The sequence below is a fragment of the Varroa jacobsoni genome, unplaced genomic scaffold, assembly GCF_002532875.2.
Source record: "Varroa jacobsoni isolate VJ856 unplaced genomic scaffold, vjacob_1.0 scaffold_674, whole genome shotgun sequence".
Lineage (NCBI taxonomy): Eukaryota > Metazoa > Arthropoda > Arachnida > Mesostigmata > Varroidae > Varroa > Varroa jacobsoni.
This window is the reverse complement of record NW_019213576.1, coordinates 25,654-52,810: the sequence shown is the minus strand read 5'-3', so window position 1 is coordinate 52,810 and position 27,157 is coordinate 25,654. Positions and strand designations below refer to the sequence as shown.

At 40.4% G+C, this 27,157-nt stretch overlaps 2 protein-coding genes and 2 long non-coding RNA genes across 16 annotated transcripts in view; 1 reads left to right on the top strand and 3 right to left on the bottom strand.

Annotated features, from left to right (window-relative positions):
* Nucleotides 1-27,157, top strand: part of LOC111262556 (semaphorin-1A) — a 99,310-nt gene that overhangs the window by 46,607 nt on the left and 25,546 nt on the right. Inside the window, exons 1-3 of one of the 4 annotated variants that reach the window (XM_086969203.1) lie at nt 21,946-22,665; nt 22,916-23,837; nt 24,936-25,372. In XM_086969203.1, the coding sequence (XP_086825329.1) occupies nt 25,174-25,372 (199 nt within the window). In that variant the 5' untranslated portion in view covers nt 21,946-22,665; nt 22,916-23,837; nt 24,936-25,173. Of the gene's footprint in view, nt 1-21,944; nt 22,666-22,915; nt 23,838-24,935; nt 25,373-27,157 lie in introns of those variants that run through there. The other 3 variants (XM_022836882.2, XM_022836880.2, XM_022836881.2) reach the window with 3 other exon arrangements.
* LOC111262561 (uncharacterized) lies at nt 317-2,067 on the bottom strand. Its single transcript, XR_002681693.2, has 2 exons — nt 1,488-2,067; nt 317-709 (listed from the first exon to the last, which is right to left on the bottom strand). It is a non-coding gene; the product is annotated as an uncharacterized LOC111262561 (long non-coding RNA).
* On the bottom strand, nt 4,435-5,654 carry LOC147753183 (uncharacterized). Its single transcript, XR_015311954.1, has 2 exons — nt 5,335-5,654; nt 4,435-4,585 (listed from the first exon to the last, which is right to left on the bottom strand). It is a non-coding gene; the product is annotated as an uncharacterized LOC147753183 (long non-coding RNA).
* On the bottom strand, nt 7,688-22,907 carry LOC111262559 (uncharacterized). Of its 10 annotated transcripts, XR_015311952.1 has the most exons (5): nt 20,930-21,604; nt 10,163-10,285; nt 9,925-9,952; nt 9,490-9,616; nt 7,688-9,241 (listed from the first exon to the last, which is right to left on the bottom strand). XR_015311952.1 is itself a non-coding variant. In XM_022836886.2 (4 exons), exons 1-4 carry the CDS (start codon nt 22,663-22,665, stop codon nt 9,066-9,068), a joined length of 366 nt encoding a protein of 121 aa, XP_022692621.1. In that variant the 5' UTR covers nt 22,666-22,907; the 3' UTR covers nt 7,688-9,065. The 10 variants fall into 10 exon arrangements, 5 of the variants coding, with proteins under 5 accessions (XP_022692621.1, XP_086825331.1, XP_022692620.1 ...); XR_002681687.2 differs by lacking the exon at nt 9,490-9,616 and having other exon boundaries at nt 9,689-9,952; XM_022836886.2 differs by lacking the exons at nt 10,163-10,285; nt 20,930-21,604 and adding an exon at nt 22,631-22,907.

Below are 27,157 nucleotides of genomic sequence, written 5' to 3'. Positions count from 1 at the left end.
CCACTCAGAGCTCCAGTCTACGACGTGTCCTAATCAAGTTAAGCTCATAGAAAAAGTAATCTTTTTATCTAAGTCGAAATTAATATCATTGTGTTATAGCTTACTTTTTCGGCGTACTTTTTTGAAAAGTCTTCCCTAGATTCAGAGAGTCGTGTGTAAGTTTGAGCATTTCCTATTAGCCCGATTCTGGCAACGAATTTCTAAACGTCTAGAATAACTAATGTGTAAAATTCACGACTAGTCATCGAGGTTTAAACCAGTGTCACTCCTGCGAAAAAAAAATCGACAATTAATGGGCAAGATATGGCCAAAAACACTCTAAGGATAAATTTTTTACTCATACTTTCAAGTATAACAATATTATATTCCGTAATATAATAATACATTTCTTAGGTTAATTAGAAATTTGAGTAAGAATCAGCAAATCAACAACCAGTTAGATACCAGCCAAATTGAGCTTCGCCGTCTTTCCCTCAAATGATAGCCCATACAACGATAATTACGAGCCGCTGCGAAACGTCGGTTAAAAAGCCAGGCACGTTCACAAATGCGTAGCGTATCAGTATACGTTTGAAGCGCACAAAAACTGCATCTTATATTCATATCTAGTAGCTTCAACACGTTTGGCTGAGTACCAATCCACGGGTGGAGAGGAAATCGTGGGGTTTAGCGTCCTTTTCCGAAAGTAAAGAATGTCACCGGTTATCAGCTAAAGACAGAGAAAGAGGGAATTGACAACAAACAGAATGAAAATGTTCGTAGCATTCAAAGAAGAAAACACAACGGTGATCGACGAGAAAATGTAAACATTAACGCTGATATCTTGTCGATTATTTTCACAAGAGCTCCGAACTCGCCTCTCTGCCAGGGATAACAACATGTACGAAATGGTGCAAAGGAAAAGTCAATCTTTTTTCAATACTAAATAATATTTGCCAACAGCAACGGCATTAATGACAATGATAACAACGACAATCTTTAACTAATCTTTGCGGCGGTTGTCCCAAATGGCTCGTTACCGGTAAGCGACTATTCGCTGGACAGATTCACTTATTTTACTTTATTTTACCGGGATCGGATTATTACCATTATGTACGTTTCACCGTATCTTCGGAGATTTTTGGTAAGTTTTACGACGCTCTAAAAGGGAAAAGCTGGGGAAATAGGGGGACGGCGGGAAAGGGACAGAATTTTTATGACGCAGAATGTAACAGCTCTGTTGGGCCGCATCGGGACTTCTTATTATTTTTTTTTTATACACTGTATATATATTGTAGGTCAACAAATATAATTTGTTGGCCTACAATAGCGTTGGCAGCTGCAGTTAGATTAACTGGTTTCTATATATGATATCATATTTATTAATTAGCAAACTAGGTCCTTCCTTTGACGGTTAGCTGCTTACGACTGATTGACGAAAGGCCGAGAATACGATTATCGATAAATAGATGCATGAACATGTCGTTAAGCTGGCGATTGAAATTTACTTTCCAACGATGCAAGGCTGCGCCTGATGGTCGGGAAGACAAGCGAGAGGTGCGCGGTCCTATGGGGCGCGTCTGCGTGAGCTGTGGTGGCAGTCGACGATAGCACTTAGCGCAGCATTCCGTACTGTCACCACGGGGTAGAGACGTCAATGGCTGTAACAAAGGTGGCGAACTTAAGTGACAATAAAAGAGAGGCCTCGGGCGGCTAGTTACTTCACCCGGTTCGGACCGTGTCAGCGCTTAGCCTCGACCATGCTTCTCCATTATAGGTCTTCTCTGACAACCTCTCAACATACTAAACTTTCAACGAAAGCTGATAATAAAGCTAGCGTCATTACTTTGCGTTTTGGTACTAACTAATGAAATGGCATCGCCAAGCACTCGGTAATGTGAAGATAACTGATTACAAAGGTTTAAACAGTGAAGAAAAGACGGTGGCTTTAGGGACTACGAAGACGATGAAGGAGAGCGAACTCAATTCGATTCAGTTCAACGCAACGCCCCGGCAGGAACAGTATTCCATTACTTTTTATATTTATCACGCTCGACTGCCTCATAGCGAGCGCGTCATTCAAAGAACATCGGCTCGTCTGCGTCAAACGCAAATGGACCGAAGATATCTAGCCATATATATACATCTGCCTTTGGCCTGGTCTAGTTCGGTCTAGGGATTAGAGGCTTAGAATCGCAGCTAAATATATATACATATATATATATAAATGACGAAACGATTATAATCCCTCTAGAAAGATCATCAGATGTGGCATTGTTGGCAGCAATGATGCTAGTGAAATGCATTATTTAACTATGAATCGCTATGGCCGTGTTTGCCCTTTGTGGAAACAATGGGCCGATGAAGCCCGACTGGGCTTCGAGTGGATTTTAACGAACTCAAAACGAGCACTCAGTATTGCTGTCTTTAGAATAATAGCAGTGATAGTAAAGTCCCTCTAACTAACAAGCGAAAACCGTTGTTTTGACAGACAGAATAGCGCGAATGGAAATGTTCGAAAGATCATGCCAATGGCCTATCTAGCGGATAACCGATCAGACTGTACACTGCTATACATTGCAATAGTAACATGAATTTTACTATTTCTCTTTTACCAGCAGACATATCAGTTACGAGGACAAGAACCATATCTTATAGGTTAAGCTATGCAGCTTTTGATGGGGTCATCAAACGGATTGCAAATAACACTTGTACATCATATATGAAAAGTTATATAGCGACACATGTGCTCATACCTAATAAGATGACCGTTCAATCGTTGATTGATAATATACCATTTTGTAAATTATATAAGACAGTGGGAAAAGGTGCTATATCGCTGACCCAGATCATCCTTAACACATTTACCGGATTATATCTTCAACGAAAAATGCCTATGAGTGTTCCTTCTCGTTTAAATCTGTAGAACACATGAGAAAAGCTTTGTATTTTTATAATTATGCGCTTGGTTTTTCGTTTGATCGTGAGATAAAGCGACCAAATCTGTGACAAGGTCCACTCTCTACCAAAATTCAGCTACGTCTCGATTTAGTAGCAGGCGTTCAGTCGCTCCCTTAGTTAAAGCTGTGACGAGGTCACTTAAGAAGTAACCTCCCCTATCTTTCACCTCTCTAAATAGATAACTTCCGTTATCCACAAAGATTGTGTAGTATGTACCACTGGAAAAGACCGGTCATAAAAAAATACAATAACGTGGGCCCAATGGGTTGAAATTGCAGCGTAACCTCCGTTGAGTTTAAGCAAGGATATAGCGCTTTTATCTGCCTTTTCCAGCGAATACGATTCTTATTGTTTATAGTATTGTTATTATTTATTTCGATTTCACCGCAATGCGCTGTTTCATCGCAAATCTACCGCTAGACGTTAGAAGCATTTGTGTCTAATTAGATAGACAAAGCCTAATTTCCACCAGGGTTTAAATACCGCAAATGGAAGGCATATTTCATGATCGTTTTTGTTCCAAAAGCCATAGATAGAGGAAGAGCATAAGGGAACACGAATGTATATATGCGCGACTATATGGCTGTCCAGAAGCTGCCAGAGTACTAAGACAACTATGTAAGAAACGAACGAAGCCATCTTGTTTCTTACTCCTCTATTGTACACCATCATTTTTGCTTAATTAGCTCAAAGTTATTCGATTTCGAAGTTCATTAAGGGCTCGCAGGAAACAGCCTAATAGTAGGTTGTCGAAAAATGTTTGCCAGATGCATAACTTCAAAATCATATGTCTCAAGTAATACAAGTCGTGTCGGCGTTTGTGCCGCTTGAAGGCTGAGGTTTGACAGTATTGGAATTTGGCTAAAATTCTTGCAGTGTCCTAATAAATTGTTTGGAATCAACAATTTATTTGGAAGAACCTAATAAATTGTTTAATCGCCACATATTAAAACAAACGTAATAATACGTTTCTGAAAATCCAAGTTAAGGCAGATCTTAGATATTTATCTAGCTGATCGGATCAGTCTGATACATCAAGCGTGGCCGAAGCCTTTTACTATGAAAATTACGAGACAAACCAAGTAGCCTAGATTGAGCCTGTTATAAAATTGATTAAGGAATCGTACACTGAATTGTCTGCAAAAGACGCGCTGTTCGTAAATACATATACTTTGATGCTTCAGTTGAACGCAAAGCTATAAAACGAGAAAAAGAAACAACATCTATTATTGCTATCGTAAATAAGATCGACACAAATCTGCAGATTAAAAAGGGGCGATTGCTGGTGACTTTAACATTTAGTAGAACAAAGTCCGTTTTTAAATGACTCTTCCGTATCTAGCAGCTAAGCTTATCGTAAATAGAGACAAATGATTATAAGGTTATCACTTTATTTCGGCCCAATTACTTCCTGTCATATATAGATACACCGATTTTAACTAAAGTACATTTCTATAAAGTACATCTATCGTTTTAGAAAATATGACAAAACAATAAAAACAAGTGAGTATACGTAAAAACATGACATTTATTCTTTCGATGATTGCTTATTCCCAGGTTGGTTGGGGTAATAGCTGAGGGTCTCCATAAACCAAGGGACTTCATTCCATTGTGGGTTGTGGGCATCGCCTGAAGTGCCACCTAACTTCAGTAGAAAACGTGTTTACTAAGTAAAGCTCGATCCATTTTTGAGATAGAAAGGCTATCTCTATATAAGATACGTTTCTGTGGCAATATTGTCCACTGAACAATTAGAAATAGATCGACTGGCAAACCAACTGGAATTGGCGCTTATGTTAAGAACTTCCCACTACTTTTAGTCGTTAAGCCGGGCTATATAAGACTTCGTTCAAAGCGCTGTTACAATTCCTACAATGTGACTATTGCTATAAATGGACCAATTGTTTAGTACAATTGAAAAGTGCGTCACATAAATTGTCTTTTTCAACTCTTTGTGGCATGATGCGTTTTAAGGCCATAAGACTCAGTCAGTACTGTAACTTAGAATTACAATTAATCAAATAAAGAAATAGATACTTTCAAGCTAAACTTTCGGCTCTGGAGTTTTAATCGACCCCCTGAGTACGACTGTCAAGCGACCGCTACGATTTGTATTACTAAAAATTTGAATTATTAAAGGTTCTTTACAAAGGTTCAGCATCAGCTTCACTAAATGTCTGCTTGACAGCGCCCCTAATAATCGTTTGAGTCAAACTAGCTATTATCGAGGCCATTATTCCACTCAATATAAAAAAGTTTACTTTCGTTATCATTCTGTAGACAGTCCAACTGCTCAATCCACTATTTTTTACTACGATTGCTACTTTTACTACACTGGTAAAATTGTACTACGAGGTCCAATTCAAGGTTTGGAAAATTGATTGTCGTAAATACTTGGTCCCATTGACGCCGTTTCGTTGCGTCGGTTTCCTGGTTTGTGTCCCTGCGCTTTCCGAACTCAATTGTCATCTCCTGATGGACGGTGGGCTGGGCTGGGCTGGGCTTGGCTTGGCCGTGCTTGACCCGATCGGCGATAGGCAATTGAAAATGCAAATTCTATGCAAAAAAACTCCTTTAGGGCTTCGAGAACGCGTTGCTGGCGAACGATGCCGACGGTCTCGCGCACGTAACTGACATCGCAGTCAGAGATGTCGATGCTATCGCCGTCCCCCTTTCCTGCCGTCATCCTAGCTCTAGAAATAGAAGTACTAGTGTATCGTTTGAATTCGAATACATTAACGAGCGACGGAGCGCTGGCCATCGGAGGCAATAGGGGGTAAAGTGTAGCTGAGTCGCTGTATGCCGTGGTGCTTGACGGAAACGTGACTGAGCGCCTGGCGATAGATTGCACTAAGAGTCTTACTATTTACTGGTTCTAGCCAGGGCTCGTCCGTTCTAATTAAATAGATTTGCGCCCGAGGCCAAAACGGATTCTCCAGCATTCCTCGTGCAATCGTCTTAATAAAATACACAGCCTTTATAAGGGCTATTGTTGCTCGTGCGTTTTCTAGGTGCTCATGCACTCGATCAGTAGATGGTGCGATCGACAAACAGACCTAATGTTTGTAGCTGAACAGTGTCATATAGATCTGTGTGGGAGGCACATGAGTAGAAAAATGACGCAGAAACGAGAGAGCTGACTTCCTTGGGTGACTGGTATTTAAAGGAATTACGGAATGCCCAAGGGAGTATTTTGTATTCAAGCTTAAGCATTAGAATGACTTCTACACCAACGTTAACTGACTACGGGTGTAGAATAAGGGGGTGCCAACAGTTGAGGATGGTTATTCTCCAACGTTGCTGGATATTCGAAAAAGATGTGGAACTTTGATATGGTTTCCTTACGAAATATGGTGGAAGTGGTCAGTCGCAAAAGCTGATTAGAAATTACACTTAAATGACTACCGCCAAACCAGCAGGCAAGAGAAGAAGTACACCGATTGTCGACAGTGACTTTATCATAAATAAATCACGTTTTCTGGTTAAGTGAATTTTCACATTCAGAACCCTGTCAGGCATTTAATTAGATATTTTATGGCTTCCGGTACGAAACAAACGTGTACTTACATCCAGATACGAACGTGGAACATCTTATAGTGTTCCCAATATACTGACAGACAAACACATTATCTACTAAGATATCAACGGGACTATCTTCGTGATGGTTAGTTTCGAGTCTCGGCGCTGACACAATTCGGTTCGCGCTAAGAGCTAGCCGTTTGATGAGATGCCCAACGGCTGTGTGTCGGACATAACCTACGAAACATGTCCTAATCAGCTTAATATTTCGAATTGCCTGCTTGAAAATAATGGCATTTGCTGGATAACGTCGAAGCTGACCCTTAGTTGACATTGTCAAGGATCGATTAGCTGACGGTGCCATTACGGTGAACTTTACCTTTGGAATATTCATTGTCTCCCGTCTCTTTTGCACGTACGTTTCAACTGTCTCTGACGCTTGGCAGAGCGATAAATGCTGACCTTGAGTAAGTTGGACAAAAACCGCGAAAGCGTACCGCGAAGAAGTGGAGCAGTTTTGTTCACCTGTAGCATTGTCTGTACGACAGGCCAATACACAGAAGGACGACACAGGCGTTGTATGTTTACGTGTCTTTAAGCATCGATGCGATGAATTTCTAGGAAGTTTCTGTTAAGATGGTTTTTCAAAGTCGCACTTATATAGATTCGGTCCACAGTAGGAGCTAATAAGGAGTTGTAATCGATTGTTAGACTTGTGCTTGTCTGTCAACCAACAGATAGTTCAAATGACTCTGGTTCGAATCCACGCGCGTGCACACTTCACCCCGCGGCGGTGGCTACCCTCGTGATGCAAGGCCTTATGCCGCTTTCAAGCGTTTCAAAAGTTTAAGGTGACAGAATATAGAAATACTAACATTTACTGCTGTTTATAGTATAATATACAATATTTAATATAGCAAAGAGTATTATACATATTTATTTAATATCGTTATTTAAGTATTCGAGATGACATCGATCGTAAAAGTAAATATTTGGGTATCCGGTGAGTACCTTCTAGGTAACGATAATAATACCTGGTCAGCTGTGGCAAACGGTCGGTTCAAGTTGTTACTGCAATCTTCATCTCACCAAACTAGATTGACGGTTCAAAAACGTAATGGAAGACGAGACAAAGAAATAAAAAGGAGAGAATGATACAAAAAGCTCTATGCCTGACAGGAAATACAATAATAATATTGTATGTAGTGAAAAAAAACTACCGAAGACGTACTCCATAAAAGGTTTTTATTGACAAGGCTGTCGTGACGTTGGTTTTACAAAGCCGAGTTTTCTACCGAATAATACCATATTTTACGAAGCGCGCAAAAATCCCTTTACCAGAAGGTAAAGGTAGACGCTGGTGACATTGCACGGACTTCTTAACCTATACTGGCTCCAAAACCAGCGGTTCAGTCGTAGACGAAGATTAAACACTCGTTGGCTAGTAAAAGGTATAATTCATGTACAAATACAATGATATAATGCAGTATATATCGTATACAGATATAATTTGCACAACTGTTTTTTGTCATTAGAGTCTCGTTAGGTGTAAAAATAATAAAAGTATTTGCTGAGAAATTGTATATTATTTCGAAGAGAGAGAAGAGACGTTCTTAGAGCTGAAAATTGCAGGACACAAACAAGATTTCTATCTATCGAACATCTTGGCGACCTATACTTCGACCGATCATGTTGTGCGTACCTTTCGATGTAGCTATTTAACTCATTGTTTACGAAAGTGTTTCAACGCTACATTTACATTGAAAATCTCATGCCGGATGCGCATGTCAGTACCTTATTGTGAGAAGTCCCTTACGTAAGCTCGAATGGTGAGCTAAGTATCGGGACTAGCGATGCCGCGTATTTTTTACGTATTTCATGCTTTCTGTGCTCCAGATTTAGGATGTTTTGCCTTTTTTTTTCTTCTTCTATTTCTCGACTACACCGATAAAAGTAGAAAAAACAGAACGTAAGATCGGTCCTAAGAGGCAATGCCGCTCAAAGCGGGTGAGCGTCGACTTTTCCAGTTTCTTCGCGTCTGGGTAGTTCCTTGAGGTTATCAATGATAACAGGTACGAACTGGGGACATAAAACCACCTAGTCGACCGTGCCCTACTGTATGTTGCTCGGGTGATAGCTATTATTAAAACAGTCGACAGGTGTGTACCTGGACGATACGGCAAGTTTCTGCTTCTCCACTGAGCGGCGTAGAGTTCAGTGTGAGGTATGAAGGAAAACCGTGAAGCTAATGATTCAGTTCAGAAATGAGAAAGTTCAAAACATGATGTAGGAGAGTCCAGCTTTACAGAAAGCTGCGACGAAATCAAGACGACTTGTAGATGCCTTATGCGAGCCATCGCAATCGAAGGGTTTCCATGGAACTTCGTAATATATTCACATTATTCTGCCATAAAACAATTTGTCACTCTGCGCGCAATTATTATGCAAAAAGTGCAAATAATAGCCGCTGCCAATGGCATCCCAGTTAGGGTCGAGCACAGTTTGTAGCAACTTTTCAGCACGTACCTCTAATCTCGTATATTATTATACTAGGACGTTCTGTGCTATGTTTATTCTTGAGCATATGATATTTTTAATCACGTGGTTCACACGGCTCTCGCTGTTCCACCCATCTGTATTTTTTCGTCCTTTCGTGAATTCGTCAGATGAAACAATTCGCGGCCAATCCCGGCCGCTCTGTGGCTGCCAACGTCCAGGTTGTCGGAGAAGAGTTCAGGTAGCCTTGGTCTCAGCATCACGCAGACAGAATAAGACCGATGCCCTATAAACAACAGGCGGGTCACCTGTAGTTACCTGTGGTGATTTCATTAACAGTAATTATAACATTTACAAAAACCGTTTCTATTTTTCCAAAAAACTCTCGCAGGGCTTTAACGTAGTAACATTTTATCTCGAAAATGTTTGTTAGCTCGCATCGGACAGTGTCGCTTCAGGCAAAGATGAAGTACAGCAAAACACATAAATAAGCGAGCCAGTGATTAACTTACTTTTACTAAGTAAGACACTTACCTGATAGGTCGGTTAATGCGAATGGAGAAGGATCTGTTTTGTTAGGAAGAAATTTTAAGCGAGTCGGACATGCCTCGCACAAAAGTGAGATAGATGACGATTCGGTCCTGGGATATCGACTACGACGCTGCTCATTATAAAAATAGAGTAAAACGCGTACTTTTTACAAATCGGTCACAGTGGCAAAGGGGCGACTTACCTTCTTTTCTATACAATCTTGGTAGAAACAACTCGCTGAAATAACAGTGAGAACTGTATCAAAGTTGAAATAAAAATCTAATTTTTATTGACTGCTGTGTAGAGAGCGAACGCAAAGTGGAGTCTTCAATCAACCATTTTGTCAATGTGATACACCAATAAAATACAGGATTATGACACACTCATATACAATATTTTTAATCAATTTTCCGTGTTAGCGATGTATGAGTAGCATACAATGAATATCCTCATAAGGGTTTTATACCTGGAAGTACAAACAAAAAAAAAAACAAAGCGAATTTTTTGAAAGTGTCAGATTATCCTGTATATTCATAGCTAGCTCCTAATGATGGGCCGTCGGCGACAAATATTATAGTTGCAGCTGCAAACAAATTAGTTTATTTAGACCGTGCGGAAAATAAAGCGCACCACAACCGTGGGCGGATCAACAACCAACCATTAATGTTAGGAATACCTGAACAACGTAACAACTGCTGGTGAGATTATGTCCGGATCTGGTCTGTATTACCAAGGTCATCCTCTGGATGTCCTGAACTGGATTTGATTCAATAATCAGGAATCGACAGTCACTCTCATGCTGGAACCAGCATATTTCAATACGCAATTTAGCTACACATTTATGTTATTACCCGTATAAGCATATGACTACATTTAAAATTTGCTAACCACTTCTATAGCTTGTCGTACCCATTGTGGACGCAATCGTTATTGCTTTATAACAATAATATCACCAACGAAACTCTATCAATAGTGTGTATCAATGTCATCATAATCCCGAGAAGTGCCTCTCTCTTTTGCTCCGGCTTTTTTGTTTCCCTTGCTTCCATCGTTTCCTTCCTCCTATGCGGGGGGGGGTCGCGTTGCAGTTCCATGAGATAAAAACTAACGAATGGGCTTACGAGCACGTAGATAGTCCATATAAATTTGACGGGCCAATGCGTGTCAAGTTGATACGAACGAATGGGTGGATCAAGCAAAAAAGAAATGAGGCAAGACGCCCCTCATCTTGTCGTCGTGTCTCGTACGGCCTCTGAGGCTTAATATTTTCTACGTATGAAAATAGATGCTGGTGCAGCTCGATGCGACTGAGGAATTCGTCCTTCTTCAGACACAAACTTATCTCTTTGATTCTTCGTTATCTTTACCCAGAGCATCCAGTAAGAGCAGCGTTTGAAACAGCCCAGTCCATTTCGGTTGCCATTCATAATTGGAGTAACAGTCGTCCCCTGTTGCCTGGCTGAGATGTCGCCCAACTTTTGACTAATGGGGCTAATTTGTGATGCTTATTTATTGCGATTTCGTTCCATATCATTTCAATGCTGTTCATCTTATCAGCTATAATGCGCTTATCTGTACTATTAGGGAGGGATCATTTAGAACAAATTGCTTTTGGTAAATCTATTGATTAAATCTGCTTAATCATATTGTGACAGATAAGTTTGACGCTTTTTCTAAATTCCTCTCACAGATATAGAGGCAGCTATTGCATCATCTACTTGTGTTCATCACAGTAACAGCGGCAGCCTATATTGCCATATGAATGGAAGGAAAATACATAAAAATCAACTTATCAACGAAAATCAGCTGATCGGGTCCAAAGAAAGCAACTATAGCCACGCATGTTGTGGACGACATCCAGCCAGGTCGCAGATATATCAAGCCCATTATAATGGACTCGATGGGCATAGAAAGCCTAAGATTCGAGTCCAAACTGAAATTTGTTAATGAGCAAGCAGTAAATCAGGTCTACCTGGCCTTTTCGGTACCGACTAAAACACTCTTACGTCCGAGTGAGAAAAGCAAGAAAGGCAAAAAAATAAAACAGAATACAAAACTCAGCAGCTCCGTTTCGATGCATGTAGCATCTACAGACTATTTTTTTTTTAATTGATAAGTGTCAATATACACGCGTCAACATATAGGTGTACGAACTCAACGATCCCAGCAATCTTAAAACATACGATTGTTTTTTGAAGGCACTTTTGAACGATTGGACATTCTTCATAAGCACGCAGACTTTTGGCTTACACGCATATATATATATATATATATATATATATGTATAGCTTAAATTGTTTTAAAGTTTCGGCGGGCTGTTTATCCTAACGGAAGTATGTTTATCCGGTACTCTTTGTATTAGATAAAAGCCAGGTTTTTTTTTTACAATAAAACAGGAAATTTGTTATGGCGAACGCCAGTGCGTCGTTTTCACAGTTTGATCGAAAATCAGCTAGTATACACTCTTTCGACACTGAACGAACCCTCACCGAAATTAAAAACGTTTATCTGCCTGAAAAGTATACATTGTTGCCAATTTTCATGCGGTCTTCTAATAATCCAAGGAACATTTTTATAAAAAAACGAGTTCAGATTTGAAAGTCTCGAAACATTATCAAAATGTCTCAAAAGCCAACTTTAACACCCTTAGGTTTTTGCTACAGAAATTAACGGCTATTTGGAGACGAAAATATCAATTATCAATTGGGCTGCTTGTATAGGCTACAATGGGTAGTCCTTCCTAGGTTTTTGTGCCTTTTTTCACCCTTAAAACCTTTTTGAGCCCCTGCATGTGTATGTGTGGATATATATGTATTGTTTGAATTAATTGAAAATAGTGATACACCAAAATTTGTCTTAGAACAATAGCATTTATTTTGAAATAAATAGGCGATTGAGTTACATAAACAATATCGCTAGGAGTTTTATAAAAATCCGTTTACACGACCTTCAATGAACCAATTAGAAGACACAGGTGTCAATGCTCAGGATGCTTATAGATAATATTCGAAGAAGCCCAGGAACATCAGCCAGCTACTCCAGCTTCAGATAAGGAGACTTACATCCCAAAAATCCCTAATAAAATCTAGCCTTAGCATCAGCAGCATTTTAAGACGTTTTAATTATAAAAGTTGCAGTCTATCAATGGCATACACTATCCATGAAGGTAATCCGGACCAAAGAAAACAGCTCCGTGAACAGTACTTGAAAAAGTATGAACAAGATGTACAATCTTTGAGGAAAATTGTTTTGAGCGATGAACTTACTACTTAAACGAATTAAAATAAGTCGACATAATCGACACTGTGACACGAAATGTTACGTAAATGTTTAATTATTTAATATATATAATATAATTTAGTTAATTTAAACATTTTAAGCAAAGAATTAGTTATACATAGATGAAAACTAAGGTCGGTTAAACTGTGTATACATTTTTCTAGACACTTTGAATATATTAGGCTGTCACGGGGAAATCTGGAGAGTTTGGATATTGAATCATTCTTAAAATTTATCTGCTAGATACGCCCATCTGCTAAAAACTCGTGAGTAAAAACTATCTGCGTTTACTTTAAAAAAACAATTCAAAGAGAAAAAAACTATTTAGTGTTAGAAATCAGCGCTCATTGGTCAAGCTGTTTCCTCGAAGGCCACAGTGCTGTAGAAATTGATTGAACACTGATGAAGACATAAAGCAAGAACGTTTGAAGCGAAAGCACAGTACGTGAATGATGCAAATATTTTAGGACAGTGGGGGGTGGAGATTCGATGTCAGAAACCGAAGGACAAAACGCATCGCCGGAACCAAAGAGGGTTTTCTAGAAAGTACACCATAGAATAAAATTGGCTTTTCGCATGTAACATGTGTCAAAATGATGATATAAGTAAGTATTGGGAAAAGGTAAAAAATATACCTCGTGTAAATTTACTTCAGGCCAATTGGAACTAATATGTAATTTGGGAAACTCTAATCAATAAAGGACCTGTTTCGAGCATACGATCCTTATAGATAAGGTGTGATTCAATCCATATTGCCAGCCGGAGAGGGTGCAAGCGGGAAAATGGCGTTGCCCTAAAAACAAATTGAATTTGATCAAAGTGTCAGGTAGGTTCGGACGTAAGATAATGGTTCGTCCAATGGACAGCAGGGTATCGGCTACTACAAAATAACTGCCGAAAATGAAGCAAAAAATCTCGACTTCTTCAAAAGACCCACGGACCATTAGCACAGCAATCAGAAGCAGGCGGTCGGGTTACGTGATGATCATATCAACTTCATCGTCATGCGTCAGTTCTTTTTTGGATTAAACAAAAAGGATATTCAACGTTGGCTGCAAGCCGCTTGCCCATCCGGTCTAAGTTCATGTAATTACGGGGCATCGTATACCTCAAAAAGAGTAATTCCTGGATGAGCATATCTCATTATAGATTTACTTCGAAAAGCGATTGGTAGAGAAATCACAGATGAAGAAGTGAATAGTAGGTGTATGACTTTTAAAAGCTGCCAGAGGGATTGAAAAAGTGTGTAGGAAATAATGGAGAGTACCTCTAGCATATGCTAAAAATCATTAATCTAGCCCATCTAGTTCAAAATATATTCAATTTTAAAGTTAGCTCGACTCGCTTATAACAGCAGTTTATATATATATATATATATAAAGGCGAAGAAAATAGTGATACTTAAACGAATTTCGAATACCACTTTAACAAATTTGATTTTTTTTTAGTCTACGGTTCCGAGTGCACCGATATCTCTTGAAACTGCAACATAGAGAAAATAAAGACAAACCAAACCGAAACATTCCCAATGCAAAATTAAATACGATCGACGAGTCTGACTAACTCTACGGGTCTTGCCAAGGAGGCTAGACTTAAGAGCGCCGAAAACCAATATATCGACAAACGCATAGAAACGCCAAAAAAAACTAGTATGGCTACCCCCTCCACAACTGATCGAGTGGGTGTTTCAGTCCGCTAACCCTCGACTTGTTCGTTCCGGTCCTAGAAACGAACAGTTTGACGCCGTCATTGCCAGCAGCCGATGCCAATCCGACAATCTCGGACTGCCTGATTTTTTCTTTGAGAGTACAGCTTCAGTTCCTCGGTCGCAGTGTACTTTCACGAAACGCTATGCGCTTTTCTGCTGACTTTTTCGTCTTGCCGCTGAGGCCATGGTCTTCAGCTGTACTCGCAAATACCTCACAAGCCAAGGTGGTTCACAAGGGGGCATAAGCAGCTGGGATTCGATGTTAGATGACGTTAACGTCGAGGCGGTCGTTCTGAAATCCATTTTTGACGTTCTTCGCCACCAAAATCAGAGGAAGAACCGAAAATTTAAAAGAGTGCCTAAGGGGCCGCTTTCAGGGGCAAACAAATGGCGAATCATAAAGGCGCCAAAGAATAGGAAAATTGAGGATACAAATCCAAAATAAGGAATAAAACGTACTCGAATTTAGGGTCTCCGCTGGAATTGGCTACGAGAAAGTGTTCTGAGAATTAGCCATGGCGCCTGTCTTTAAAATAAGCAAAATCAGAAACGCACAAAAACAAAGTACGAATGAGGAACGAAAGAGCATCTTTGTCGAACGATACAACCAAGCATATAATAGTAAAAATTGCTTTTGCCTTCCTGTGCCTTTAACCATTCTGAGAGACGATTGATAAGCATTTTATGTGTAAATCAAGTAGAGCCACGAACGGTTCTTGCAGATGTAGCGTTTTCAGCTTTGGTATACAAGGCGTAAATACTTGCGTGGCCATGAGATGTTGAGCAAATTGATTAAAGATTTGATAACAACTCCATAATAACCAATAATTCGACTTCTACAATCAAGGGCTTTCACACATTATGTAACATGCTTTAAAAAAGACATTGCTTGATTCTTTCTTCACTTAAACGTTTTATACTGGTTTTTTTTCAAAATTTGTAATTAAAAACATCAATTATTTTTAGGTTTCTTGCCGTCTGATCGGCAAAGCTTCAGAACAAACGCCACATGTTTGCACGCAAATACAAGAACACAAAATATCGAGGTCGAATGCGGAGCTCTGGCAAAAGTCTTACAAATTAAAGAACTGCTACGCATGCTATGTATATTAAAATTCAATGTCATTTATGAACTATACGCGTAAAAAAACTACTTTATGATAATAGATTACCCATCTTCTTGATGTCTTTGAGCGGCACTCACAAGCTCATGCCCAAACAACGAACATTGGACGTTCCAGCCCAGCATATTTTGCCTACCTTATAGATAACCTGATATCCCATTATCAATCAACATCGATACAACATTGTGATATTGGGCAAAGCTAAACATCGGTGTTGTCCGTTCTTTTCCAAAGTCCAGTTTGCCGTCCATTGATTTCGTCCGGTGTAGTCAGATCCACCCACGGCCGGTTTATAGATTTTTGTCGATTCTTCATTTTCTGGCCACCGTTTTTCTTGGAATAATGAGGTCATCACTGTTTGCATTCCAACCTTGCTAGCTAATTACCCCCGTTCCGATATGATTGATCAGATTCTGTGTCACGGTCGCAGCTAACATAAACCAATTATGGTCAATGATTGCTGGGCTAAATTAGGATTCATGGGTTGTTACCGGTCATTTCGGCTCCGGTTATTTTGGTATAATCACGACCTCCCACTCCCCCGCCCTCCCTCTCTGATTCTGATCCAATCAGCGCCGAATAGAAGCGCTCATAACTAAGGTAAGGGAATGGATGAGCGACAACAGATCCATTTCACGTTTGCCGTTGACGTGTCTGTTACCGTAATAGATGCTATTGCCAATTATGCGATGAAACTATTTTTCACGTCGTTCAAGAAAGGAAATAGGAAATGCACTAGGCGTCACGGTTGCCAGCCAGCCGTGAAAGTCAGCAAAGTACGTGGTGACGGTGTGGGCTTCTCTGGAAGCAGGGTGACACCGTGCCGCGGCTGGTACCGCGTTAGCCAAGCGACCATACATGAGTAGTGCGATTCGAAAGCGGCGCCGCAAAAGTCAGAAATTAAAAATATGGAAGTCATTTGGATGGATGCCATTTTCGTCAGCTCTTCGTCACCGAAGATCAACTGCGCAAATAAGGAAGATCTGGAGATGGCAATGCAACGCTTAAACCACACATGGAGGGAGCGTCACGAAACGTCGCCGCTCTAACGCTGCCGAAGTTGTGACGTTTGTGGGAGTCCAAATCACCTAACGCATATAGAAGAGGTCCCATATGAATGTTTTTTTTCTCCAATTAATGATTTTGTTTATACAATACACCTTATCCAGAGAACAAAAATGAAGACACCGAAATAGTTACTGGAGTAGCAGAAACAACAAAAAAAAAAACGTTAACAGCAAAAAAAAACTAGGTAACACAAAGCTCGAGAAAGTTTGTGGTTTTATTTAATCGTGTGCTTTTACGCGGAGCAACAACAATTGCGTATGCACATATGTTTCGTGTGAGTGGCGAAAGGGAGATGTCGTAAAAAAAGTTTTGAACGAATCACAGCTATATACACAATAACATTCACAGATCTTTTCATGCATGGTAAACTTCATACTCGCAGGCTAAATAACTTCAATTGGATATTATCGAAACGGTTGGTAATATTAACTCTATGGAATTAATAACATCGTTGTATAAAAAAAAATACAACTGTCGAAGGAATATTCCTAGATCCATCCATAAGACTTGGCCAGCATATTTGCAGCGTTCAAGATGTAAATCAAGACATTCACCATGATGATCAAGAGGTGGCCGGTAGCTTATTTAAGTCATCAACATCAATAGTGTCAATATACTATTTTTATGTAGAACTTACAGATAACAATATATATATATCGAGTCGTCAAGCTTTCGATCATTACCATTGTTCGAGAATGTCGAGACTATAGGTGGATTATCAACAGAACAAAAATAGTAAATTTAACTACATTTTTAATATTCAGTCGGAATCTTGTAAAGGAACATTGAATCTTATTTAGCAAGCACTCGCTCAATCCGAATCGAGCATGTTTAGGTATAGACAAACCGCGGATAAGGAACAGATGCCATATGCCTGTACGGCAAGCCGCGTTCAAATTTGTGATTTTTCTTCGAGTGTTCATTGTAGTAAAAAAAAAATAAATAAATAAACAACGACTGTCCATCGTTTGAACGACTCCTATGGGACTCATGTCCCCGTTTCGCCAGACCTTTTCAAAAAGAAGTAGAAGCAAGCGGAAAACGATGCTTCGAATGTCTGTAGTGCGACAACACCGCAAGCGATATACAACTTTAATACAATCGCATAAAACAAATAAGAAAATAGAAATATCAGTATAGCTTCCAAATGGGTTGAAGGCTATTTAAACAACTGTAGAATAGTACCGAACGCAAAATTCATATAATTGTTTACTAAAGTAACATATGAAATAGTTTACTACATCGGGTACAAGGAAAAACGGGTAAAAATTACATATTTATGGATTTATTTCCGGCAGTGTATAATAATATACTGTTTTATAATAAAGGGCTAATCAGCACACTAAGTTTTATATTTAATGTTTATTTAATAAATTTCTAGAGAATGTTTGTTTATCTCTACAAATACGTATCCCGCTAGCAACGTACGTGGATAAAAGCAGAATATAAACAATTTGAAGCTTTTTGAAGGGTCGTTACTTCATCAATAATCAGGCGAAATCTATTTGTACGGAACAACTTAGTGGTTACCATAGAACATGTCTGTTTCCAGTTATTCCTCCTGAGTTTTAGGTATTCTATCGTCCTGTCCTATTCTCGACAATTATACGAAAATGCAGTAGTAATATTAGAATTAAACGAGATACGAATAGATGTTGTCTGCATCTAGTTTTAATTCGTACGACAAACGACGATCGTCGTTTTGACTACGTCTAAAATAGTAATCCGATTTTCATTTCACGGCAAAGGTACAATAACACTATAATGGTAATATATAGGATACATGCGTTTATATAATCTTAAAAATCTTTCCATATCTAGCTAGATATCTGAAAAATCCAATAACCAGATTTGGCTGCGCTGGCTGGAATATATATATATATATATATATTATTCCGGAACAAACGAAGCTGTGACGAGACGGCTCTGTTCCGTTCTTCATTAAACAGAGATATCAGTTAGAGCGAAGGAAATTCAAGTCGGTGGCTTGTGTTAGAATAATTGGGAAATAACGACGCAAGGCTAAGATAGTTAATAAATAAATAAAGATAAGATAGTTCTGTGCTAGAGAATAGCGTGATTCTAAGAACTGCTCATCTCGTTCTAAATACTCCAGCAGCTATTTGAAGCGCTCTACAAATACGTTGACAGACAATTGTAACGCTTGCCTACTGATCATTGTATGATGTCTTGTTTTTGATAATAAGCGTTAATTCTAAACTGACGAGTTGGTTTTACTTTTGTTAAGGAAAACTCAGTTATCTACTAGCGCTACTAGATGATGGAATAGAAGAATGGTTACATTTTAATATTAATGGATAAGTCTAGCTACACGGAGAGGAGCTTCTAGACAAAAGAAACTTTGAACGAGGCAGGTTACTTCAGCCTTTGCCTATTCTGCCGAAGAATATGACGGAGTCATCTAGAAAGTGGCACATAAAAGAACTAGATACATATAGGTCCTCCTTCAACGAAAGTTTTCAAGGAAAGCCTCAACACTGGCTGCAGTTTCAGTATAAAATACCGTTTATTTCCATTTGTTATTTGTTGGTTAGCCGATCGGTTGGATCAGCTAGATACAGGTTCACGATGCTTTGGCTCTTTATGAACGGAGACGAACAAAACGTGCCTTCTGTAATGATTAAGTCGCTGCCACCCATCACGAGAAAGTTGTTCAATACATCAGAGTTGATGCTTTTTTCGCAGACGACTACGGCCACTGCCAATATTGTACTAAATGGGGAAAGGAACCAAATCGATTTTTATGCAAGCGATGTTTTTGGCTCTAGGCGCAAATCAAACGTACGGATAAGCCTAGCCTGATATTAGCCTGACGCAGTGTATAGGGCGCTACCGACCAGGCCATCCCACTCAGGAAGGGGAGGTCTCAGGTCGTAAGTTCTGTTTAAGTCAACGGGGGATTAGCGATGATTTCGAGTCAAAGACTTTACAGAATACCGATCGTAGCGGAGCAACAAACGTTACCAAGCAAAGTTTTTACCATGAAAGAAACTTAACAATAGTAGTTACGCTGAAAGCAGCTGAGTAATTAAGCGTACCTATTTATAATCTCGTATCGATACATGGTTAGAAAAGAACGCTATATAATTGTTTTTATTTGCTAGCAATTGCTGATGCTTACTGGTCTGTGCGACATCATGCCCGTGATTGCATTGTTTTTTATGCCCGGCTACAATCGACGGGTAACCAAAAGCATGTACGACCGTAGATGTTTGAAGATGACGATGATAGTACCATACATAAGCCATAAATTTAGATGAACCGGATAGAAAAAGTATACGACATCTACTGTGAGATCTATATTAGGATAGAAATATTGTATAGGACTCTACTAACGCGTGGTGGCATGCCCAGTAAGTATCACAACGCGTGTATGGTAAAGGATTACCTTTTTTTTTGGCTCCACACCAAGGATGGCCAGTCAAATTTACATTAAAACAACACGCACAGCAACGCGCGTACTTGTATCGGAGACGTTTAATAAAATATAGAAAATAACGTTGTCATGATCAATTTATGAAAAACCCTATTTAATAAACGTCAGTATTAGCGTTGACAGACTAAATAAAGTCATGATAATTGTATGCCAATATTTAATAAGGGCACAAACCCATTACTATTACAAAACAAAGCAAATAATATTGGACATTCTCAACGCCATATTCATTCTGCCTTCTTTTGTCGGTAAACGGATTTTTCTAAAAAAAAAAAAATGTGAAATTAATTCGAATCGACCCTTCGAATAAATTTCTCTAAATGGTATAATTAATCTGCATACGAACGAATTTTGCTAGCTATTATAATTTACAATTGGGTTCGTAGTGGGTAGAATGGGTATTATTTATTATGACTGTGGAAAAAAGTTAGAATGCACGGATCCAAGCAACATATGCGTCGACGTCTGCCCGGGCAAGCCATCATCAAAAGAACGGCAAAATCGTCTATATCTGCTCGGCCTGATATCGGTTAGACGACGCTGGTGATATTTATTTCGTTTGCGACTTGCGGTCGGCCGTACATTTTCAAAAAAATCTGCTACGCGGATGTTTGGCAGTATGGTCAATATATTTTGTACATATTTATAAAAAAGTGAGACTATAGACAGCTGACTATCTTCGATAGTCCAAAATATTGAACCATTATTGCAGGTTTGTCTCCTATAACGTTCTGTTCACTTGCACGCGGTAGACAAACGCGTCAACGCAGCTACCGACTTAGCTACAAAACTGTTTATTATACGCACGTTACGTCGATATCCCGTACCCGTCGCACACCATCATACATACAATATGCTCAACGGTTTTTAACGTGGGATTGTTTTCTGCAAGAAGTTCGACAAGCAATAGCACCATACAACCATGAGAAGACAGCATATTACCGACACACGCCGCCATTGAACGTCCTTATTGCAACACCACACAAAGACTCGTTCAACAGTTCCGCCACATCGCGATTCCGAGCACTTCGAGCACAAAGAGAAAGAGAAAAAAAATCTCCAAATCAGCCAGTTCCCTCGCACGAGCTCTATAGTGCACGTGCAGCGTTTTCGCGAACGTATCGATCACGACTCGATCAGCTGATACAATACGATAGACTCTGAGCATCCATCAATCTACGAGCGTAGTCGTCCATACATAATGCTTGTCTGTTCAGCCAGACTGACAAGTGGATCTGGCCTATGGTGACGTGCAGACAACAGACACACACAATCGTTCACCGCATCACTCGCACGTGCGCATAAACACATTCAACAATATATTGAAATTGATTGTAGCACCAAGGTGCACGGCCGGTTGAACTGGGCGATCAAATAAGGCAAAACAATCGGAAGAACAGACATCGAAACTGATGGCTGGATATAACCAGGAGAAATGTCAGACAGGGTTTTAGTCTATGTTGGTAAAAGTAACGCAAGATGAAGCTTTACAAAATGTGATTTGAACACGGGAATACACATGACAGGGTCCTTTAAGTTCTCTGTTTTGGTTTCCGTCTTTCGTAGTGGCAATAAAAAATTGGTTAAAATTGAGGTGGTAGTGACAATGGCAAACAATATGCAGTCGACGCTATTACCGCTGCTTCCTAATCCCGTTAAATTTGTATTTGTCGCATACAGATTGGTGGGGGGCTTATTGCCAGAATACCGGCATAATTTGAGGGAACACCGTCGTGGAGACAGACGAAAACCCTGATTCATCACACTGACTGTTGTTCTATTATGCGGAAATATTAACACTCAGCATCGGCCGGACGCAGAACGATAGCTACGCCTCCGGATCCGAACGTTAGATAATAGTGACAGATAGTAATGTCTATTGATAGAAGGACAAAGGCTAAACTCATTCTGGATCAAAACAGAAGTTTGAATCCGGTCAAACCTACGGTGATGCTTAATTAGTTTATTTCCATTTATACACAATAATTGTACAGTAGCTGAATTAAGAGCTTGGCAATATACCTATCACCGAGTACACCCAGCGTTTTTTTTTTTTTTTTTAGGTTTAATCAGCTGTTCAGCAGTTATTTATAAGCGGCTGTTTTTGTAATTGTCACAGGGTTGTCGATGGACGTCACCGCCTTCATTGGGCGTGAGGTGGTGACGTTGGCTGATTACGATAGCTATAATAGCTGCTATTTAGAATCTACAGTGTTTGGCAGACGCTCCGGCTTTATAGTGCGGTCGCTGTATACTATTCCTTTATGATGTACACAGAGACGGACTCAGGTGAAAATTTTATCTGCAATATTCAACGCACGTGGATTGGACTATGATGAAAGCTACAGCTGTTTTAGTTTACCTAAGAATGAACAAATTCTATGAGTGACGAGAGCAATTGATAAGTGATCCACTGTTACTGCTGCCATCGTAATGAGTGCAAGCATTCGAATAAAAACATTACTCTTTCGTGGTTTCGTTGGACTGGTATTACGAGCGGTGACTTACTGTGAGGTGAACGACAATCCTCTCGATTGAGACATGTACGTTAAGAGGCAGCGCAAATAGTTATTGTTTGCAAGCCAACATTACGATTGCGTGCTAACCGTTGCAAAAGTTGAAAAATACCAAGTGATTAAAAGACGACGCTGCGGGCCATTCATGATATTTGATCAGAATTGAAAACAATACAGATGCCATCTGATTATTAGGCTAATTACTTTCTTCTTTCCATGGCTCTAGCCTCGCTTTTATGACACCTGTTTTTTTTTTTTTTTTTTTTTTATGACCTAGAGCTTCGTTATGGTCTTGTGCTGCTAGAACCCATGCACCACCGGATGGTAAGAAATGCCTTTTCTGGTGTCGGCACGAGCGGAAGACGACGTCAATGTTCGCTGACACTCACTCTCAATGGATGTATAACAGAGAAACTTTCAGCGACAATGAACATTGTCCTGTCAGTACATTTTTTTGGCCTCTCCAGGCACACTTCTGCCTGGAAATATCAAAGTTGAACCGAACGAACTACAAATGAATATCAGGTAACTGCCGGTGGCCACAACAATAACTAGCCACTTTTACAAACGTTCAACTGTAATAGTCAAGGTCAAGTCTCGCATACGTATGCTTGTGACGGCATCTGATAAGGTTTCGCTTTTCACAGTCGGCATGCTTTTCCCCGACCAGACGGTCCTACCTGCGGAGTATACGTTTTTGACCTGAAGGATCAGCGATCAGCGGACCCACAGTATGCATAACGATGTCACGGTTGACAGTGGTGTCAAATTTGTGTACGCCCGTGGAACCATAAGTAGGGTGGGCTTTTTGGTTGTTGGCGGCCGTAACTGATGGCTGGCTGGCTGGCTGGCTGACTGACAGTTTCTACCAGTGAGTTTTTATTTTACTCCATTGCTCTTTCGGTGCACGAATGGAGCAGCGAACGGACCGCCGCTGCCCCTGTTGCCGTTGCGGCAACTTTTCCACGAGGTACAGGACGGAGACGAGAAGGCCTTTACCTATGTTAGTAACGTGGAAGTATTCGAGGGTTCAGTTGCGACCAAACTTACACAAAGGTACGCGACTTCCGGTACGCGATTTTTTGAACAGTCAAAGTAGCTTGTGCAGTTTACAGACGGGGATAGAACGCCTCAGAGGCGGACCATGTAGGATGGAGGGCATCGTACGGAATTCTTCGAGCCGTTAGCTCACATAGAAGGTAATTATCCGCTAGCAACACCCCCCCCCCCCCCCGCTCTCTTGGAGTCATGGCCTAGTGACATTCTCGTTGTATGTTTTTACTCGATGTTGAAGTCGTCGAAGGTGAACGAGAGGCATGTATATCTCTGAGTACCGCAAAAACCTTATAAGGAGTACGGCTTGCACCTGGCTCAACACGACATATCCTCTAACGCAGCTAGGATCTTTTTTGATAACAGAACATTGTCCATGTTAATTCATCTAGTTTTCATTTGACCTGTAAAGGCAAATGAGACTAGCTTGCCTTCTCTTATTTTTGCCGGTTCTATACTATGGTATTAGTGAACATTTTCTTCCCCGCAAAGTTAATCGCTCTCTATTTCTACTTTTCCCTGAGAAGACAATAATACAGAGTTACTCGCTGCCGCAAATTTGGCTTTTCTTAAGTTATCACTACGACAGGCCACATTTTTTGTCGAACACCGCGTGTCTATATATTGAACAGGCCTTAGCAGCGTGGTGTCAGCTGGGCCAGCAGGTTTAGACGAATCAAATCTTAAGCGAAACTCCGACCTTCAATAAATATCAGAGTACCCTTAAAGCCACAGTCAGAGTAAAGCATCTGCAACGTGAAGAAGTTTAAAGGATGCGTCCCTTGATGCGGTGGCGAACAGTAACTCCCTGCACTCATTTGGCATTTTCAGGGTATCTAGATACGTTTTTGTAGATACATTTTGATATCCATGAAACATTTGCAAGGCTACACGATCCCCTCATAATAGCTTAGAGGGTAACGTATTTGCCTCGTAATATTAGGGACACATTGTGGCATAGGTTGGAATCCTGGCATAAACAGGCTTCATCGTGGTGGGAGCCAGCCGCGTGATAAAATGCCTAACGGCGGTACCGGACGTAAAATTCACAACATTAACAACTTGGCTAATTTTATCGTTCTGTCACATGACGTGACTAAATTAAGTATTATGTTCGACATTAGAAAAACCGAGAAGAAGGAGGGTGAATTTCCAACCTGAGCAAAACAAATGCAGGAAAGAAAAGTTATGATATACTAACTATTTTATAATATTCTACTCTGGATATTACACAACATCTGTAGTGTAGTATTCAGTTCCCACAGGTGTCTACCCCATCGAGGTGTGGCGTCGTCTGCATCTGCCGCAGCGTTCCGGCATTACCCTGCCATCCGCCAGAACTTGCATTATCGGACAGTGTTGTGAGTTAGGCCGATCTTGATTAACTTGGTGTCGTGGCAGCTGGCAGCTGAATTCTCGTAGGCGGTTGATGCAAGATCGTCTTATAGATTTTCGAAGGTCACTGTATAATCCATTAAGTTCATGTTGTTTAGTACGACAACATGCGCCGGCATTCACCGTTCTTCCACTGTCATGACGTCATCACAGTCTCTAACAACCTTTTCGGTGAAGCTTTTTGCAAGTCTTTTCATCATGACTTTGGCGATCATGAGCCGAGGCAATCTGGGTGAAGCCGCCTGGCAAGAAAATCTTCAGCCGAGAATTCGCATCAACAGATTACGTAAGTACAATATAAATACAGGATCTCATAGATTACACGCTATATAATATGTGATTCAATAGTTCTTCACTAGCGATAACGGAAATCCACGCTCAGTGCATATCACGCAGCATTGTAAACGCGTATGGAGGTTATGCATTGACGGGGTTACGGACCCCTATTGGTAGGTCGGTGTATGTGTCAAAAATAGATCAGCTTTTATTAGTTTACTACGCAAAAATTATTTACGTATACTTGCTAGTTAAACAGCAAGTATAGGTGGCCATCACTGTTGTCCAGCTGTTATTGAATAGGTGTCATATGTAAATTAGGGCTGAATGCGATCCGGGTAAGGCAGCACATGGCCGATGAGAAGTTCCTCATACTGCGGGTTGGGGTGCGATGTTCATCAGCATTGGGTCAGGGTGATCATCATATCATATTATCCCTTCTTTCAGTCCAGGTAAAGCGAAGGCTGATTTGCAGATAGCTCATTTGGCTGAGAGCATTGTGCTATAGGCTTAGATTTACCGAAATAGCAAATGAAGCAAGAGGAAAAAAGAAAAAAGTAGATTAAACCTTGCGAGTTTTAGCCACTCCTCTCCCCCTCGCGCACGAACTTGCTTAAGCCTCAAGGACGGTAAGGATGCATGGACATGCATTCTAACAACTCTGTTCAACGAAAAGGTCAAATGCTAGCGAAGAGGTGCAGTGCTTATACGTTCATTGCTCTCTACATCAATAAAGGCAGTCCATTCGATAATTAATGGACAAGCGTAATACACACGCCTCATCCCTTGAACACAAACGTGCTTCATATAAAATAGCTTGCATAGTAAGTATACTGGTTTTTGATAAAATACAGTTAGCTTTGGTGCTGATCAAGTATGGAGGGGTCCTAGCTTGCGATATGGCATTGTTACTACTGTTAGTAGAAGAACTCGGTAGGATGCTTTGAAAATATATACAAGTCGACTGTACACGAAACATTCAATCCCGTTCAGATCACGTCGCCCATGCTCTGAAACAATGTACCTCGGGAACTGTAACCAAAAGCTGCGTTCCCAGGCCAATTTTACCGTCATGCCTTGTTGTCCTGTTTTAACCCGCTCGGTTTTCAGGCTTCCTTTCGTTTAAACAATCGCTAGCTATCTCGGAATCTACGAATCTTACATGGTAGCCGGCGGCTGATCAAAAATTCGATAGAGGTTTCGCTATGAGAATACTGTGCTTTTGCTAACGGATAGAGGATAGGGTTGCCAACATCGAAGGAGTAAAAGACCGACAAGCAGTCAAAAACAACAAAATTCACTGAAAGCGGATAAGTCTTAGGGACGAATTATGCGTGGACCACGCCAATGTTTCACACTTATTAAGTATTGTATGCCCTATGACGTTTCGTCGCTCTAGGTTTCGTGCGTGATGCGCTGAATAGGTACGGGAATCCACTTTGATAATATATGTATATATTTCTAGGCCTACCACGGCCACTCTACCGCGTGTGGCCAAGTACAATAGGCTCGGTTAGTCCTAATTTGACCACGATGCACTACGCGCGTCGAGCTGTATCTTGATGCGAAACTTCAAAGAGCTGCTCTTAGGGTTCTTCCAGTGCCATCGTCACCCTATCTAATTACCTGAGCGCCCAACCGTTGTTCCGCATGGCTGTTCTACACTGCTACCTATGATGAGTACCTGCGGCAGCTTCGGTTACTTTCCCAACCTATTGGCTTCGAAGGTCCGTTGCACACTCTTTGATAGATGGGCATAGGTGAGAGCCCTACTAACACAATCACGGTGACCTCC

Bases quoted from the DNA above. Each gene is read 5' to 3' on its own strand.
- LOC111262559 (XM_086969204.1), bottom strand. From the start codon at position 21,080: ATGGCGGCGTGTGTCGGTAATATGCTGTCTTCTCATGGTTGTATGGTG. The intron at 9,617-20,972 runs GTATGTATGATG...TATAATGAGCAG, and splicing joins TAAAAACCGTTGAGCATATT to CGTCGTAGTCGATATCCCAG. The intron at 9,242-9,489 runs GTAAGTGTCTTA...TGTTGTTTATAG, and splicing joins CGCATTAACCGACCTATCAG to GGCATCGGTCTTATTCTGTC.